Here is a 17,556-nt window from a genome sequence, read left to right on the forward strand (position 1 = left end):
GTTGCGGGTGGCTTTTGTGGTCATGTGGTTGGGGAGTTTGCCAGCAGTCTGTAGCAATTCCTAGGCAGGGGGAGGAGTATGGAAACACTCCCCCTGCCTGGGTCGTTGTTTGTTGGAGGGGGTTGCCAGTTGGTAGGGGTGCCTTTATGGATCCCTTTACTCTCTGTGTTCCGCCCTCGAGGGCGGGGCAGAGAGACATGGTGAGTTGGATGGCTTCACCACCATGAACTTACGAACTGTTTAGGGATTTTGCAGATGGCTTCAGCAGGTTGTCTTCAGAATGTTGAGGTAGCGTTTTATGTACAGATGGGGCGTGGCTGAGGGCGGGTCTATGAGTGAGGGTGACTGGTCCTAGCCTATGAAGACTACAGGATTTTTGTGCTTCTCTGCCTTGGAGTGAGCTTCTCTGCCTTGGAGTGAGCTTCAGAACATTCAAGGTGGGATTTATTAATATAGATATATATATACATATTAGGAGTTGTCCTCCTGGATATATACCCCTACAATGTCCAAAAGTATCAGGGTAGTGAGGCAATTACCCGGTTATTTTTTTTTAATGAGGCAGATTGAAGAATGGTGGGATAGTTGGGGTGCAGTAAGGACAGTTTGTGGAGTGATGGGGTAGTTTTTGAGGTAAGGACAGTTTGCAGGGCAGTGAAAGAGTTATGGGGATGGTTTTCAGGGTAGGGAAGTTTTTTGTGGTGGTGGTGGGGGGGGGTAGTTTTATTTTGGGGGGGGGGATGAGGCAGTTGGGAGAGTACAGAACAATAATGAGGCAGTTAAAGCAGCGATTTCCTAACTGCTATGTTACACTGTATGTGTTTCTATGTTGCACAAGCTGGAACGTCACCCATAGAAAAGCACTGGGCCACTTTTTGGGGAGGCCTATTTCTCCAGAACAGCCAGTCCGACCAGACCCATGTTTAACTTAATCTATCTTTTTATAAATGTGCCCAGTTTCATCCCATTCTGTTATATTTTTGCAGAGTTATTTTGTCCCCAGACAGACATTCTTGACCCCTTTCATATAATTATTTCATTTTTTCTGGAATAAAAACCACTGTTATGCAGATTCTCCCATGATTACTATACATCATTCACCTTCTACAAATGCACCATTTTTACCTGTAGTTCCAGAAGTATAGATGTACATGCCTGGGGTTTTAGGCTTAACATTTGATCTGAAGGATTCCGAAATAGGCTCGTCTGAACATGTTTCAATTTTGTCACTTAAGCTCTCAATCCCATTTGTGGTGGACTCTCTGCTTAGATAAAATATTTTCACATTTTCCTTTTGCAGGCTTGGCATTATTTCTTGGACAGCAGCATTCAGGCCTTAAACAAAGAAAATTAAATTGAACAAATACTAATTTATATTTTTTATTGGAGAACGCACATAGGGCCCCATTCACTAAGCTGCGCTAGAGGTGCGTTAGTGCTTTTAGCGTGTGCTATGTAGGCACCCACAATATTCCTATGGGCGGCTACACAGCTAGCACATGCTAATTTTGTGCATACGCTAAAAACACTAGCGCACCTTAGTAAAAAGGGCCCAGAATTATAACAATACAAAATACGTACAGTACAATGAACAACATGTTTTATAACAACCTAAGGGGTCCTTTTACATGACCATGTTTCAGCAGGTGTTGCCTGCATCGGGGGGGGGGGGGGGGGGGTCTGCAGTCTCACAAGGTTGGAGTGGAGGAGTGGCCTAGTGGTTAGAGTGGTGGACTTTGGTCCTGGGGAACTGGGTTCGATTCCCACTGCAGGCACAGGCAGCTCCTTGTGACTCTGGGCAAGTCACTTAACCCTCCATTGCCTCAGGTACAAATAAGTACCTAAGCCACATTGAGCCTGCCACTAGTGGGAAAGTGCGGGGTACAAATAAAAAACAAAACAAAACAAGGTTAATACACATAATGCACTTTGGTATTGGATAAATAAATGCTTAGAAGTGGTTTTTGGAGCTTCCCTCCCAGCATTACAAGTAGACCTCGGATGCAGGCAACATTCGCCAAAACACAGCCTTGTTGGGTCAGCCAAATACTTCATGTTTTGACAATAAACCTTGGACTGGATGAGTTTGGTCTCCTTGGTTGCTTTTTTTTTTCTCTCCTTGATTTGTCACCGCTGTTTTTCTTGGATTCAATTTTGTAATAAGCCATTTATTTATTTATTGCATTTGTATCCCACATTTTCCCACCTTTTTGCGGGCTCAGTGTGGCTTACAATACATTATGAATCATGGAAATACAATTTGTTACAACTTGGTTATGGATTACATTGTGGTGAGTCGTTTGAGTCAAAGTTAAAGTATCGATAAGGAGTATAATCATGGAAAAAGCACTGAAACATTGGAAGGAAGCAAGGGAGACAAAAAGGGGCAATATATAATAACAGGAACACACTTGGTATACATTTTCTGTGAGTAAAGGTATGAGTGTGGTATGATTTCGGGGGATGAGAATACAGGAGTGGCTGTAATGATGCATAACTGAACAATGAGTGTGGGCTTTATGTGTTTTGGTTCTTTCCCTAAATTTTCTCAAAAAGATGGGTCTTCAATAATTTGCGGAAGGTGGTTTGTTCGTAGATCGCTTTCAGGTTGCGTGGTAGTGTGTTCCAGAACTGCGTGCTCATGTAAGAAAAGGTTGCCGCGTGCAGCGCCTTGTATTTCAAACCCTTGCAATTAGGGAAGTGGAGGTTGAGGAACGTTCGTGATGATCTTTTAGCGTTTCTGGGTGGTAAGTCTATTAAATCAGACATGTAGGTTGGGGCTTCGCCATGAATGATTTTGTGGACTAATGTGCATACTTTAAAAGTGATGCGTTCCTTGAGTGGGAGCCAGTGTAGCTTCTCTCGTAAGGGTTTTGCACTTTCATATTTTGGTTTTCCGAAGATGAGTCTGGCTGCTGTATTCTGGGCTGTTTGAAGTTTCCTCAGTATATGCTCTTTGCAACCTGCATATAGTGAGTTGCAGTAGTCCAGATGGCTGAGTACGAGGGATTGCACTAGGCTGCGAAAGACGGAACTTGGGAAGAATGGTCTTATTCTTTTCAGTTTCCACATGCTGTAGAACATCTTTTTGGTTGTATTGTTTGCATGAGTTTCGAGTGTTAGGTGGCGGTCGATAGTGACTCCAAGGATTTTTAACGTTTCTGAGATTGGAAGGTTTAGTTTAGGTGTGTTTATAGCGGTGAATTCATTCGTGTTGTACTGGGAAGTGAGTATCAGGCACTGAGTTTTTTCTGCATTTAGTTTCAAACGAAATGCATCTGCCCATGTGTTCATGATATGTAGACTTTGGTTGATTTCATTGAAGATTTCTTTAATGTCTTGTTTGAAAGGGATGTATATTGTTACATCGTCGGCGTATATATATGGGTTGAGGTTGTGGTTTGATAGGAGTTTTGCCAAGGGGGTCATCATTAGGTTGAAAATGGTTGGTGAGAGGGATGATCCTTGTGGTACTCCACATTCAGGTGTCCATGCAGCAGACGTTGTTGAGTTCGATGTGACTTGATATGACCGCTGGGTTAGGAACCCCTTGAACCAGTTTAGGACATTTCCTCCAATGCCAAAATATTCGAGTATGTGTAATAGGATTTCGTGGTCAACCATGTCGAAGGCACTTGACATATCAAATTGTAGAAGGAGTATATTGTTGCCTGTTGCAATCATTTGTTTAAATTTAGTCATGAGAGTGATTAATACTGTCTCTGTGCTGTGATTCGATCGGAATCCTGATTGGGCATCATGCAGTATTGAGTGTTTGTTTAGATAGTTTGTGAGTTGTTTAGTTACCATTCCTTCGGTTATTTTGGTTATTAGTGGTATGGATGCTACTGGTCTGTAATTGGTTATTTCGCTTGCACTTTTCTTTGTATCTTTGGGTATTGGGGTGAGTAAAAATTTTTCCTTTTTCTTTAGGGAAAAGTCCGTTTTTTAGCATGAAGTTTACGTGATTCGTTAGGTCTATTTTGAATTGTTGAGGAGCTGATTGCATGAGGTTGTTTTGGCATGTGTCTAGTTTGCAGTGGGATTTGGCAAATCTTTTAAGTGTTTCAGAGATGAGGTCTTCTGATATTAGTTCAAATTCGGTCCAAGTTCTGTCTGCTAGGTAAGTTCCGTCTTCTGGGTCTAGACAGTCTAGAAGTGTGGCGTATTCAATAGGGCTGGCGGGTATTTTAAGTCGTAGTTGTATAATTTTCTCCTTGAAGCATTTCGCAAGGTTGTCAACATCTGGGATGTTTTTGCTGTTGTTTGTAATTGGTGTGGTGTCTAATAGTTTGTTCACAAGATCGAAGAGTTTATGTGTGTCTTTGTAATTTGGTCCTATTATTGTTTTGTAATGTAGTCTTTTAGTCTGTTTTATGGTATATTTGTATTTCCTCCGAAGTAGTTTCCAGGCATTTAGTGTTTGTTCATCTCTCTTTTTGTTCCATGCGCGTTCTAGTTTCCTAACTTGTGTTTTAAGTTTTTTCAGCTCTTCGGTGAACCATGGGTTTAGTTTTTTCCTGTGTGATGTTCTGGTTTGGATTGGGGCAATTTTGTCTAATGTTGTTGTACATAATTCGTCCCATTCTTGGAGGAATTGGATGGTTTCAGCATTTGTTGACCATTCGTTCTAGTAGATCTGTTGCCAGAATGTTATGGGGTCTATTTTTCCTCTCGTGGTGTATGTTGTTCGCTCATGTTTATTGATTGTGCTTATATGTGTTTTTCGCCAGTAGAGAGAGACATTTGCTTTATGGTGGTCTGACCATATCGTGGGTGTCCATCTTGTGTCAGTAAGTATGATAGTAGAATCCGGGTCAAATTTGTGTGTTATGATGTCTAGTGTGTGTCCTTTTTTGTGTGTTGGTTGCGTGTTGGGTGCGTGCAGGTCCCAAAGTTTTAAGAATTCTTTGCATTCTTGTGTGCCTGTTGAGGTGTCGTCTTCAAGGTGTAGGTTGATGTCTCCTATTATAAGGATGTTTGAGGCAGATACACAAGTGTTCGAGATGAAGTCCATTAGTTGTGTTTGGGAGTCTTGCCATTTTCCTGGTGGTCTATAGAATAAGATTGCGTTAAGGTGTCTTATTAGGTTTGGATGATTAATTCTTGTCGAGGCAATTTCAAGTTGTGGTGAGGTACATTCACCCATGGTTGTGATGGTGAATTCGGGTTTGTAAATTATGGCTATTCCGCCCCCTCTTTTTCCATTTCGAGTCCAGTGGGTGATTTTGTATTCTGGTGGGCGTGTTTCTAAGATGGCGGGGTCTGTGGGGCTGTGGAACCAGGTTTCTGTGATAAATAGAAGGTCTAAATTGTCTGTGGTGATCCAGTCTAGTATATCTACTGAGTTGCTTACTGCTGATCTTGCATTGATGTATCCTAGTTGGATTGAGCGGTGTGGTTCTGTAGGGAGGTTCGTTGTGTTTCTTTTTATTAGTTGTCTATTTCTTTGGTGGTTGAGATTGTTGTTGTTTTCCTCTTTTTGTTGGTGGTGTTCATGTCCGGGAATTTTTCCTTTTAGTTGGTTGTTGTGTCTTTGGTTTGGTGGGTTGTTAAAAGGTTGTACACAGGGTTGGTGTATTGTGGGTGGTTTGTTATGGATGTTTTTTAGAGTGGGCATTGTGTGTGTGTGAGTGCTGTATGATTTGTGAGTTGTGGGGTTGTTATTGTCTGAGTTATGCGTTGTGTTTGCGTGTAGGAGTAGGGTGAGACAATGGATGGTTAGAAGTGTTTTACTGGTATTCATATCTGTGTTTAAGGCGCTGTTACATACATTCAGTTGGTTTACATTCAAAGCGAAGCAAAGCTTACATTTGCATTTAAGCTTAGCAACGTTCAGTTGGTTTACATTCAAAGCGAAGCAAAGCCTACATTTGCATTTAAGCTAGCAACATTTCATTCTGATCGTGCTTGGTTTATAATCAGAGCAAAGCAAAGCCTGTGTTTACAGTTGGAGCATAATATTGAGTGTTACATATTAGTCTAGCTATCTTACTGCGCACGGTGGTCAGAACAGGCCAGGTGAGATAATTACATTTAAATTAGGCTGTTAGCAGTGCAAATACAAGCTGTTCCCTTACCTTGTTTTTAAAGCGAAGCAAGGTAATTGTATTAGATCATTATATGGAATAATGATATTTGGTTGAGCGGCTCATTTGCATTCTATGAATAATGTTTAAGATATTTTTTAAAAAAAAAAGCATCTGCATTAACTTATTACAGGGGATGGTGCTTTTTGGCGTGGCAACTCATTTGTCTTCTATTTAAAGCAGTAAAGCAAAGCAAGTATAAACTTTTAAGTCCAAATTAAAAGCGATGCATGCAATAAAAGCCTTATATTTAAGCAAGCAGAGCAAAATATAGACTTTTAAATTAAGCTGAATGAGTACATGCAGTTAAAGCAAAGCAAGCATTTACTTTAGTTGTTACGGGTTGTGTTGTCCTTATTCCGTGGTCTTCTGATTGTTACCTGGTCCAGACTTCTGCTGGTATCCTGACCACTTTCTGCTCGCTGCCTGCCCAGACTTCTGCTGGTATCCTGACCACTTTCTGCTCGCTGCCTGCCCAGACTTCTGCTGGTATCCTGACTACTCTCTGCTCGCCGCCTGCCCTGACTTCTGCTGGTATCCTGACTACTCTCTGCTCGCCGCCTGCCCAGACTTCTGCTGGTATCCTGACTACTCTCTGCTCGCCGCCTGCCCAGACTTCTGCTGGTATCCTGACTACTCTCTGCTCGCCGCCTGCCCAGACTTCTGCTGGTATCCTGACTACTCTCTGCTCGCCGCCTGCCCTGACTTCTGCTGGTATCCTGACTACTCTCTGCTCGCCGCCTGCCCTGACTTCTGCTGGTATCCTGACTACTCTCTGCTCGCCGCCTGCCCTGACTTCTGCTGGTATCCTGACTACTCTCTGCTCGCCAACTGCCCTGACTTCTGCTGGTATCCTGACTACTCTCTGCTCGCTGCCTGCCCTGACTTCTGCTGGTATCCTGACTACTCTCTGCTCGCTGCCTGCCCTGACTTCTGCTGGTATCCTGACTACTCTCTGCTCGCCGCCTGCCCTGACTTCTGCTGGTATCCTGACTACTCTCTGCTCGCCGCCTGCCCTGACTTCTGCTGGTATCCTGACTACTCTCTGCTCGCCGCCTGCCCTGACTTCTGCTGGTATCCTGACTACTCTCTGCTCGCCAACTGCCCTGACTTCTGCTGGTATCCTGACTACTCTCTGCTCGCTGCCTGCCCTGACTTCTGCTGGTATCCTGACTACTCTCTGCTCGCTGCCTGCCCTGACTCCTGCTGGTATCCTGACTACTCTCTGCTCGCTGCCTGCCCTGACTTCTGCTGGTATCCTGACTACTCTCTGCTCGCTGCCTGCCCTGACTTCTGCTGGTATCCTGACTACTCTCTGCTCGCTGCCTGCCCTGACTTCTGCTGGTATCCTGACTACTCTCTGCTCGCTGCCTGCCCAGACTTCTGCTGGTATCCTGACTACTCTGGGCTGGGTGTCCACATCAATCTCCACCTCCACGCCACCTGCAGTCCGCAGTCCGCCAACCCCATGTTTCTGGAAGCCCTGTTGGCCGCCAGCACCTGGGGGCTCAACTCCCGGGGAACAGCGGTCGCCGCAGGTAAAGACTAGGGGTTGTTCGGCTGTCCGCTGGGGGCTGGTGTCTACCTTAACCTCAGCACTCCAGCTGGACCCAAGGGCTCAGGAGATTCCAGTTCATGACAGATGGGCGCCTTTCTCTTTTGAAAATGAGCCCAAAAGTCAACATGGATTTAGTGAAGGGAAATCTTGCCTCACCAACCTACTATATTTCTTTGAAGGGGTGAACAAACATGTGGATAAAGGTGAGCCGGTTGATATTGTGTATCTGGATTTTCAGAAGGCGTTTGACAAAGTACCTCATGAAAGACTCCAGAGTAAATTGGAGAGTCATGGGATAGGAGGTAGTGTTCTATTGTGGATTAAAAACTGGTTAAAAGATAGAAAACAGAGTATTATTATTTGTTACATTTGTATCCCACATTTCCCCACCTACTTGCAGGCTCAATGTGGCTTACATAGTACAGTAGAGGCATTCACCAGGTCCGGTAAAGAACAAATACAAGGTTATGTTGTGGTCTAATAAGGTTCATGTGTTTCAGGCATATTGGGATCAATGGGAGGAAAGGTAATGTAATGATTTTACAAGCTTTGGTTTTGCTGTGTTGCAGAGTGTAGGCACTTATATTGGGTTGGTAGGGTATGCCTTTTTGAACAGGTTGGTTTTTAGTGATTTCCTAAATTCAGATGGTCGTAGATTGTTTTCACTGCATTTGGCAATGCGTTCCATAGTTGTGTGCTTATGAAGGAGAAGCTGGATGCATAGGTTGATTTGTATTTCAGTCCTTTGCTATTTGGGTAGTGGAGGTTTAGATATGTTCGTGATGATCTGATTGTATTTCTAGTTGGTAGATCTATGAGGTCTGTCATGAAACCCGGGACTTTGCCATAGATAATTTTGTGGACCAGGGTGCAGATTTTGAAGGTGATACGTTCTTTGATTAAGAGCCAATGCAGTTTTTCTCAGAGGGGTTTGGCACTTTCGAATTGTGTTTTACCAAATATCAGCCTGGCTGCTGTGTTTTGAGTGGTCTGGAGTATCTTTGTGAGTTGTTCTTTATATCCTGCATAAATTCCGTTGCAGTAGTCTGCATGGCTTAGTACCATTGATTGGATTAGGTTCCGAAATATTTCCCTCGGGAAGAAAGGTTTTACACGCTTAAGTTTCCACATGGAGTGGAACATTTTCTTAGTTGTTGAGTTCACGTGGCTCTCTAGTGCAAGTTTGCAGTCAATTGTAACGCCGAGTATTTTCAGGTTATCTGAGATAGGGAGGGTGTGGTCTGGGGCAGGGGCGTATCTGCGTGGGGCCTCAGGGGCCTGGGCCCCCGCAGATTTTGCCCTGGCCCCCCCTACCGCCATCAACCCTCCCCCGTGCCCGTTCTTACTTTTGCTGGCGGGGGACCCCAACCCCCGCCAGCCGAGGTCTGCTTCCACCTGCCGCTGCCTTCAAAACTTCTTCTTCAGCCGGCGGGGGACCCCAAACCCCCGCCAGCCGCCCCGCGCTGTTTAAAATTCATCTTCGGCCTCCGTGGCCGTGCTGCTGGGATAGGCGGCGCTGTTGAAATCCACTTCGGAGTCTGACGTCGCAGCACGTACAACGTACAACGACGTCAGACTCCGAAGTGGATTTCAACAGCGCCGCCTATCCCAGCAGCACGGCCACGGAGGCCGAAGATGAATTTTAAACAGCGCGGGGCGGCTGGCGGGGGTTTGGGGTCCCCCGCCGGCTGAAGAAGAAGGTTTGAAGGCAGCGGCAGGTGGAAGCAGACCTCGGCTGGCGGGGGTTGGGGTCCCCCGCCAGCAAAAGTAAGAACGGCAGCGGGGGAGGGTTGGCGGCGGGAGGGGGGTGGAGAGACTAAGTCATTGGTGGCGGTGGGGGCTCGGCGGCGGGGGGGGGCGGCGGGGGGCGCTAAAATGTGCCCCCTCCCTCTGGCTCTGGCCCCCCCTACCGCCGGAGTCCAGATACGCCCCTGGGATAGATTACTAGCTGCGATCAAATTATACATATAAAAATCAGGGGCGTATCTGCGTGGGGCCACAGGGGCCTGGGCCCCCCGCAGATTTCGCCCTGGACTCCGCTACTGCCGTTAACCCTCCCCCGCCTACCGCCGTCAACCCTTTCCCCGCCTACCGCCGTCACCTACCCCCCGAGGTCCGCTTCCTCCTGCCAGTTTTTTAAAATATTACTTCAGCTGGCGGGGGACCCCAACCCCCCACCAGCCCAGCCGAGGTCTTGTTTAAGTTCTTCATCCTCGTGCTGTGAAAGCTGCATCCTTCCAGTTGGACGGAGTCTGACGTCGCAGCACGTTGACGTCCTGCACGTACAACCGGCAGGAGGAAGCGGACCTCAGGGGGAGGTGACGGCGGTAGGCGGGGAAAGGGTTGACGGCGGTAGGCGGGGGAGGGTTAACGGCGGTGGGGGGGCAGCGGCCAGGGGGGCTATAATGTGCCCCCTCACTCTAGCCCCTGCCCCCCCTACCGCCGAACCTCAGATACGCCCCTGGTCTGGGGTGTTTATGGTAGTGGGTTTGTACGTATTGTATTGAGACGAGAGGATGAGGCAGTGTGTTTTTTCAGTATTCAGTTTCAGTTGAAATGAATTAGTCCATGGTGTTCAAACCGAGCTTCATTTCACTGGTGATTTCTGTCAGATCGTGTCTGAAGGGAATGTATATTGTGACATTGTCTGCGTAGATGAATGGATTGAGGCCTTGATTGGATAAGGACTTGGCCAGTGGGATCATCATTATGTTGAAAAGTACTGGTGATAGTGGTGATCCTTGAGGTACTCCGCAATCTGCTTTCCATGGTGGTGATATGTTTGAGCTCGATTTCACTTGGTATGTTCTGGTGGTTAGAAATCCCTTGATCCAGCTGAGTATATTTCCACCGACCGCAAAGTAATCTAGGAGTCTTAGTAGTATATTGTGGTTTACCATGTCGAATGCACTCAACATGTCGAATTGGAGGAGAAGTATGCTTTTACCTGTAGCTATTTCCTGCTTGAATTTGGCCAGGAGAGTGACTAACACTGTTTCGGTGCTATGGAGGAGGCAAAATCCTGATTGTGATTGATGTAGTATTGAGAACTTGTCCATGTAATCAGTGAGCTGTTTGGTCCCCATGCTCTCCATCAATTTGACTGCTAGTGGGCTAGATGCAACTGGGCAGTAGTTGGCGAGTTCGTTTGTTTTTTTTCTTGGTATCTTTTGGTATTGGGGTGAGTAGGATGTTGCCATATTCCTCGGGGGAAAAGACCTTTTTGGAGCATGTGGTTTAGGTGGTATGTGAGGTCTACTATGAAGCGGTTGGGGGCGGATTTAAGTAGGTAGCTGGGGCAGGTGTCCAATTTGCAGTGGGTATTGGAGAACCTCTGAGTCGCATGGGTAACTGATTCGACGGTGAGGAGAGCAAAGTTTGACCAGGTACGGTCTGCTGGGTTTTCTCCAGAGGTTGGGTCCAAGCCATTGATGAAGTTTTCGATGTCGGTGTTGTGCTGAGGAAGTGTGTTGCGTAGTTTTGTTATTTTTTCATTGAAGTGTTGAGCAAGTTTGTCTGCAGATGGGATGTCTGTGTTGGTTGTGGTGACTGGGGTGGTGTTTAGTTGTTTATTTACAAGTTGGAACAGTTTCTTCAGGTCATTGTAATCCGGTCCTATTTTAGTTTTGTAATAAGAACTTTTGTTCTGTCTTATTGCATATTTGTATTTTCTTTGTATTTGTTTCCATGCGTTGAGTGTATATTCATTTTTTGGTTTTTTTCCATGCTCATTCGTGTTTCCTGGATTGTGTTTTGAGTTTTTTCAATTCGTCATTGAACCATGGTTTCGAGTTTTGTCTTCGTGATATTTTTGTTCTTAGGGGTGCTATTTCATCTAGTACGCTTCTGCATCTTTCATCCCAGTCAGAGAGGTAGGGTATGGAGTCCGTTCATGCAGACCATTCGTCGTCATATATCTGTTGCCAGAATTCTTTTGGGTCTATTTGGCCTCTTGTGTTGTAGGTTGTATGTTCTTGTACATGGTGTGATCCCTTCTTCTGCCAATTTAGGGATAGATTAAGTTTGTAGTGGTCGGTCCAAGGTGTTTCTGTCCATTTGATATGTTTATTAGTAGGTTGTGGTCTGTGGACAATTTGTGTGAAAAGAGGTCCAGCGTGTGCCCTTTGACGTGAGTAGCTTGCAGGTGTGGCCACTTGAGATCCCATGAGTGGAGGAATTCCTTACATTCTCATGCGTTGGTGGAATTTGGGTCTTCTAGGTGAAGTAGGGGTAAATGGTCAGTATTCTCAATTGAGAAAGGTAGTTAGTGGGGTTCCCCAGGGGTCTGTGCTCGGACCACTGCTGTTTAACATATTTATAAATGACCTAGAGATGGGAGTAACTAGTGAGGTAATTAAATTTGCTGATGACACAAAGTTATTCAAAGTCTTTAAATCGCACGAGGATTGGAAAACAAAAATGAGGATGTTATAATGCCTTTGTATAGCTCCATGGTGCGACTACACCTCGAATATTGTGTTCAATTCTGGTCACCGCATCTCAAAAAAGATATAGTGGAATTAGAAAAGGTGCAGATAAGGGTGACAAAAATGATAAAGGGGTTGGGACAACTTCCCTATGAGGAAAGGCTAAAGCGGCTAGGGCTCTTCAGCTTGGAGAAAAGGCGGCTGAGGGGAGATATGATAGAAGTCTATAAAATAATGAGTGGAGTTGAATGGGTAGATGAGAAGCATCTGTTTACGCTTTCCAAAAATACTAGGACTAGGGGGCATGCAATGAAGCTACAATGTAGTAAATTTAAAACGAATCGGAGAAAATTTTTCTTCACTCAACGTGTAATTAAACTCTGGAATTTGTTGCCAGAGAATGTGATAAAGGCGGTTAGCTTAGCAGAGTTTTAAAAATGTTTGGACGGCTTCCTAAAGGAAAAATCCATAGACTGTTATTGAATGGACTTGGGGAAAATCCACTATTTCTAGGGTAAGCAGTATAAAATATTTTGTACTTTTTTGGGATCTTGCCAGGTATTTGTGACCTGGATTGGCCACTGTTGGAAACAGGATGCTGGGCTTGATGGACCTTTGGTCTTTCCCAGTATGGCAATACTTATGTACGTATGAGCACGAGAGAGACCCCAGCGCCGGGCCCAGGGAATTCTGCCCCCCGCCCCCCCCCCCCCCCCCCCCCCCCCCTCTCGGCGGCCCTGTCCTTTTTTTAAAAAATGTGTAGAGGAAGTACAAATGAAAGTGTGTTCTCATAAGGAAGAAGATATTCATAGAGCTGTGCATATTGTTAAACCAAAAACCTGCATCTACTGTACTTCAATAAAAAAAAAAAGCAGTGTATAAAATACATTTATAAAATGCAGAACATAATAAGTAAACTATTCTTATATATAAGAAGGCATCATGAAATGATAAGTTTATGGTGTTCACTGTACACATTTGCTACCTATCAGGGTCACGCAGAAACCTAACCTCCTTTTTCCTATAGGATCAACTGGATCCAAATTCGCTTTTTCGGTATTCACGGGTTTTCCAGGAATCTAACCCCAGCGAATTGTGAGAATGGACTGTAGTTGTAAACAAAGGGTTATAGCATCAAAGACTAGTAGAGGATGTTTCTAAATGAAATGGAAGGCCAAACAGGAAACTGTAAAGCCCCGCAAAAGGGATGGGCCTCACACACATTATCTACCACAATAACATAAATTTGTATGAACCAGAGATAAAAGTATGTCCATAGCATAAGGTTTTCACTGTTCCAGAAAAGAGTTCAAAGGAAATTAGACTCGTTCTACAATGTTCTGGGATGAACACTGCACTGTGGTTGAGTGATAAAGACTGCAGTCTACTATGATATATCCAGGGCTTTTCTTGAGGGGGTACTGAGTACTGGCACCTTTTCCATTGTCTGCTAAAATTGACCCATGGACCCCAATTTTAATGAAAGAGCTCAGGCTTTACACACCAATTCTGCCTTGTCATAGATTCTGTGACTAGTTGCAGGGGGCCTGCTTATTGTGGGGTGGGTCCCTCAGTGATCACCCCACCCCTGAAGGGTGGCCTAGCATTTGAGTACCGGCACCTTTTTTGCTAGAAAAAACGCACTGGATATATCCAAATTAAAATATCCAAGTCACGGTACTGATCTGGCATTATAAATCTCCAAATTAACACAAAAAAGAAATTAAAATAAAACTAGTCCTTTATTAATAGCACTAAGACACAATAGATTGAGCCTAAACAAGCCTTTGGCCTTGTTCTTCACATACTTATCTTTTTATTTATTCATGGCATGCACATGGAGACACTACCCCCAAGACCAACCTCTATCTAATACAAATCAGTTCTAACTAATCCTTCTCCACCTCAGTTACAATAAAGTCTTGTTAGCTCCACTCCAAATTTAACCTAATTCACCATCACTTATCCCCCACAGTTAAAAGCTTGACTCCTAAGTCAAGCCTTCATAGCTTTCCAGAAATACAAGTAATTGTTTCCTGTCATAACTCCAGAGGCCATTTATTCCATACTAAAGTACAGCACCCCTGGGTATCTCTTAATACGATTCTTAATACGATACTATCAAGGGTTTAAATACAACAGACAAATCACACATTTTTATTTTACCAATAACATTACAAACAGCTTTTCGAAGAGCAATTGGTCTGAAACACTGAGCAACAGATTACTGCAGTTAAAACTCAAAAAGCAAAGAGCACAGATTGTTGATTTTTTTTTTCATGAGGCCTTTGAAACTAGGAAATGAAAATGGAACAGTCTATGCAAAGTTCATATTCTTCACTGCATTTGAGTATTACCTTTACTTTAATAACCTTTAGCCATTCCAAGTAATGTTATCTTTTACGGGATTATATTTAACTAGTGGCCTGGATATAACCTACCTCTTTAGCAACAGATACAGGTAATAGTATCCAGAATTTGAGATTAGCTCTCAGATCAACTGAACACATTTGTTTACAAATGGGCAAAGGGCTGCAACTACTAGGTTTAACAAGAGGTGAAGGGGTATCAGAGTTTATATGGGAAGAAAAGAATTTTGTCTCAAATATTTAGCTCAAACAAATTTGCTTCTGTAAAAGGACATTATATCTTCATATATTAATAAGGTGCATCTTGAAGATGGGTGTATATCCTCTGCTTGCATGCAGACCCTATCATAAAAATGAAAAACAACTTATGGGAGTTTAAATAACAATGCATTTTTCGGTTACCATGCCACAAATCTGCTGATGGTACATCCTATCAAACACAAAATGATTTCTGTCAGCACTAATTCTGCTTATTTTACCACAAAATCTGTAGGGCCCTGATGCAAGCCAGATCTGCATTCTAATGTGGAACATATCATCTGCAAATCCTCCTGCTGTGGTATGTTTGGCCATGGAAGGATGCAATTATAAGTCCCCCAGTTTTAAGTAGATCTAGAGGCGCTTGCAGTCTTGAAGAAACACTGCTATTTGGTTTGTAACTTATTAATGTTTCTGATAGTGTTTATACAGTGGGGGAAATAAGTATTTGATCCCTTGCTGATTTTGTAAGTTTGCCCACTGACAAAGACATGAGCAGCCCATAATTGAAGGGTAGGTTATTGGTAACAGTGAGAGATAGCACATCACAAATTAAATCCGGAAAATCACATTGTGGAAAGTATATGAATTTATTTGCATTCTGCAGAGGGAAATAAGTATTTAATCCCTCTGGCAAACAAGACCTAATACTTGGTGGCAAAACCCTTGTTGGCAAGCACAGCGGTCAGACGTCTTCTGTAGTTGATGATGAGGTTTGCACACATGTCAGGAGGAATTTTGGTCCACTCCTCTTTGCAGATCATCTCTAAATCATTAAGAGTTCTGGGCTGTCGCTTGGCAACTCGCAGCTTCAGCTCCCTCCATAAGTTTTCAATGGGATTAAGGTCTGGTGACTGGCTAGGCCACTCCATGACCCTAATGTGCTTCTTCCTGAGCTACTCCTTTGTTGCCTTGGCTGTATGTTTTGGGTCATTGTCATGCTGGAAGACCCAGCCACGACCCATTTTTAAGGCCCTGGCGGAGGGAAGGAGGTTGTCACTCAGAATTGTACGGTACATGGCCCCATCCATTCTCCCATTGATGCGGTGAAGTAGTCCTGTGCCCTTAGCAGAGAAACACCCCCAAAACATAACATTTCCACCTCCATGCTTGACAGTGGGGACGGTGTTCTTTGGGTCATAGGCAGCATTTCTCTTCCTCCAAACACGGCGAGTTGAGTTCATGCCAAAGAGCTCAATTTTTGTCTCATCTGACCACAGCACCTTCTCCCAATCACTCTCGGCATCATCCAGGTGTTCACTGGCAAACTTCAGACGGGCCGTCACATGTGCCTTCCGGAGCAGGGGGACCTTGCGGGCACTGCAGGATTGCAATCCGTTATGTCGTAATGTGTTACCAATGGTTTTCGTGGTGACAGTGGTCCCAGCTGCCTTGAGATCATTGACAAGTTCCCCCCTTGTAGTTGTAGGCTGATTTCTAACCTTCCTCGTGATCAAGGATACCCCACGAGGTGAGATTTTGCGTGGAGCCCCAGATCTTTGTCGATTGACAGTCATTTTGTACTTCTTCCATTTTCTTACTATGGCACCAACAGTTGTCTCCTTCTCGCCCAGCGTCTTACTGATGGTTTTGTAGCCCATTCCAGCCTTGTGCAGGTGTATGATCTTGTCCCTGACATCCTTAGACAGCTCCTTGCTCTTGGCCATTTTGTAGAGGTTAGAGTCTGACTGATTCACTGAGTCTGTGGACAGGTGTCTTTCATACAGGTGACCATTGCCGACAGCTATCTGTCATGCAGGTAACGAGTTGATTTGGAGCATCTACCTGGTCTGTAGGGGCCAGATCTCTTACTGGTTGGTGGGGGATCAAATACTTATTTCCCTCTGCAGAATGCAAATAAATTCATATACTTTCCACAATGTGATTTTCCGGATTTAATTTGTGATGTGCTATCTCTCACTGTTACCAATAACCTACCCTTCAATTATGGGCTGCTCATGTCTTTGTCAGTGGGCAAACTTACAAAATCAGCAAGGGATCAAATACTTATTTCCCCCACTGTATGCAGAGGATGTAAGCTCATTCTCGAAGGTATATTTTATTGATATATGAAGGCACAGGGGGAAATATTCAGCCCATAGTGGTAGCCAGCTTGCAAACTGCTTAGCGCTGCAGGCTGACCTGACCCCAGATTTTCAATTCCGAGGTATGTATGGCTTCTAGCACTGAATATCCGGGTATGTCCACTGATCTGGAAACGAACCAGGCAACAGCCAATATTCAGACCAGTGCCTCGTTAACTCATCACAAAAAGTTAGGACAGCCTTTTTAGTGTCCTAACTTTATGCAGTTACTTAGCCGGTTAGTGGACTGAATACTGCTGCTAACCAGCTAAGTTGCCACTCTGCCCTAACTACACTCTGGCTCACCCCTAACCTAGGTAGCTAGGGGATGGCCAGATAGTGGAGAAATTTAGCGGCACTAACCGGTTAAATGTCACAGAATATTAGCGACCATCTCGCTCAGCAGGGATCAAGTCCTTTTGAATATAGACCCCATGTCACACCCTGGGTCAGCGGGGAAGTGGTGAGCTTTTGTGCCATCGCCCGGAATGGGAGGCAGGCAGCCAACGTAGCCCCAGGTCTTCACCTGACCAACCGCCATTCCTCGAAGTTTGAACCTTGGGTTCAGGGAGCCAACAGGACTTAGGATCCCTCAAAGGTGGGGCTGGCAATGGCTCAGAGGCCGGCCAGTAGTAGGGGCAAAGTGGTAGACAGGAGATCCAGAGGGCTTTTAGAGACAATAGCAGGAGAATCGGGAACCAGGTGTGGATCCAGTCAGGCGGCAGGTAGATGGAGTAATCAAATACTAGGCGTGGGTCAGGTGAGGTCAGG

At 44.7% G+C, this 17,556-nt stretch overlaps 1 protein-coding gene across 1 annotated transcript in view; it reads right to left on the reverse strand.

Moving 5' to 3' along the window:
- The window catches only part of LOC115461927 (very long-chain acyl-CoA synthetase-like), a 77,377-nt gene that overhangs the window by 14,095 nt on the left and 45,726 nt on the right, over nucleotides 1-17,556 (reverse strand). Inside the window, exon 2 of the mRNA XM_030191981.1 lies at nucleotides 1,126-1,335. Coding sequence (XP_030047841.1) covers nucleotides 1,126-1,335 — 210 coding nt within the window. The remainder of the gene's footprint in view (nucleotides 1-1,125; nucleotides 1,336-17,556) is intronic.

The sequence above is a fragment of the Microcaecilia unicolor genome, chromosome 1, assembly GCF_901765095.1.
Source record: "Microcaecilia unicolor chromosome 1, aMicUni1.1, whole genome shotgun sequence".
NCBI classification, from domain to species: Eukaryota; Metazoa; Chordata; class Amphibia; order Gymnophiona; family Siphonopidae; genus Microcaecilia; species Microcaecilia unicolor.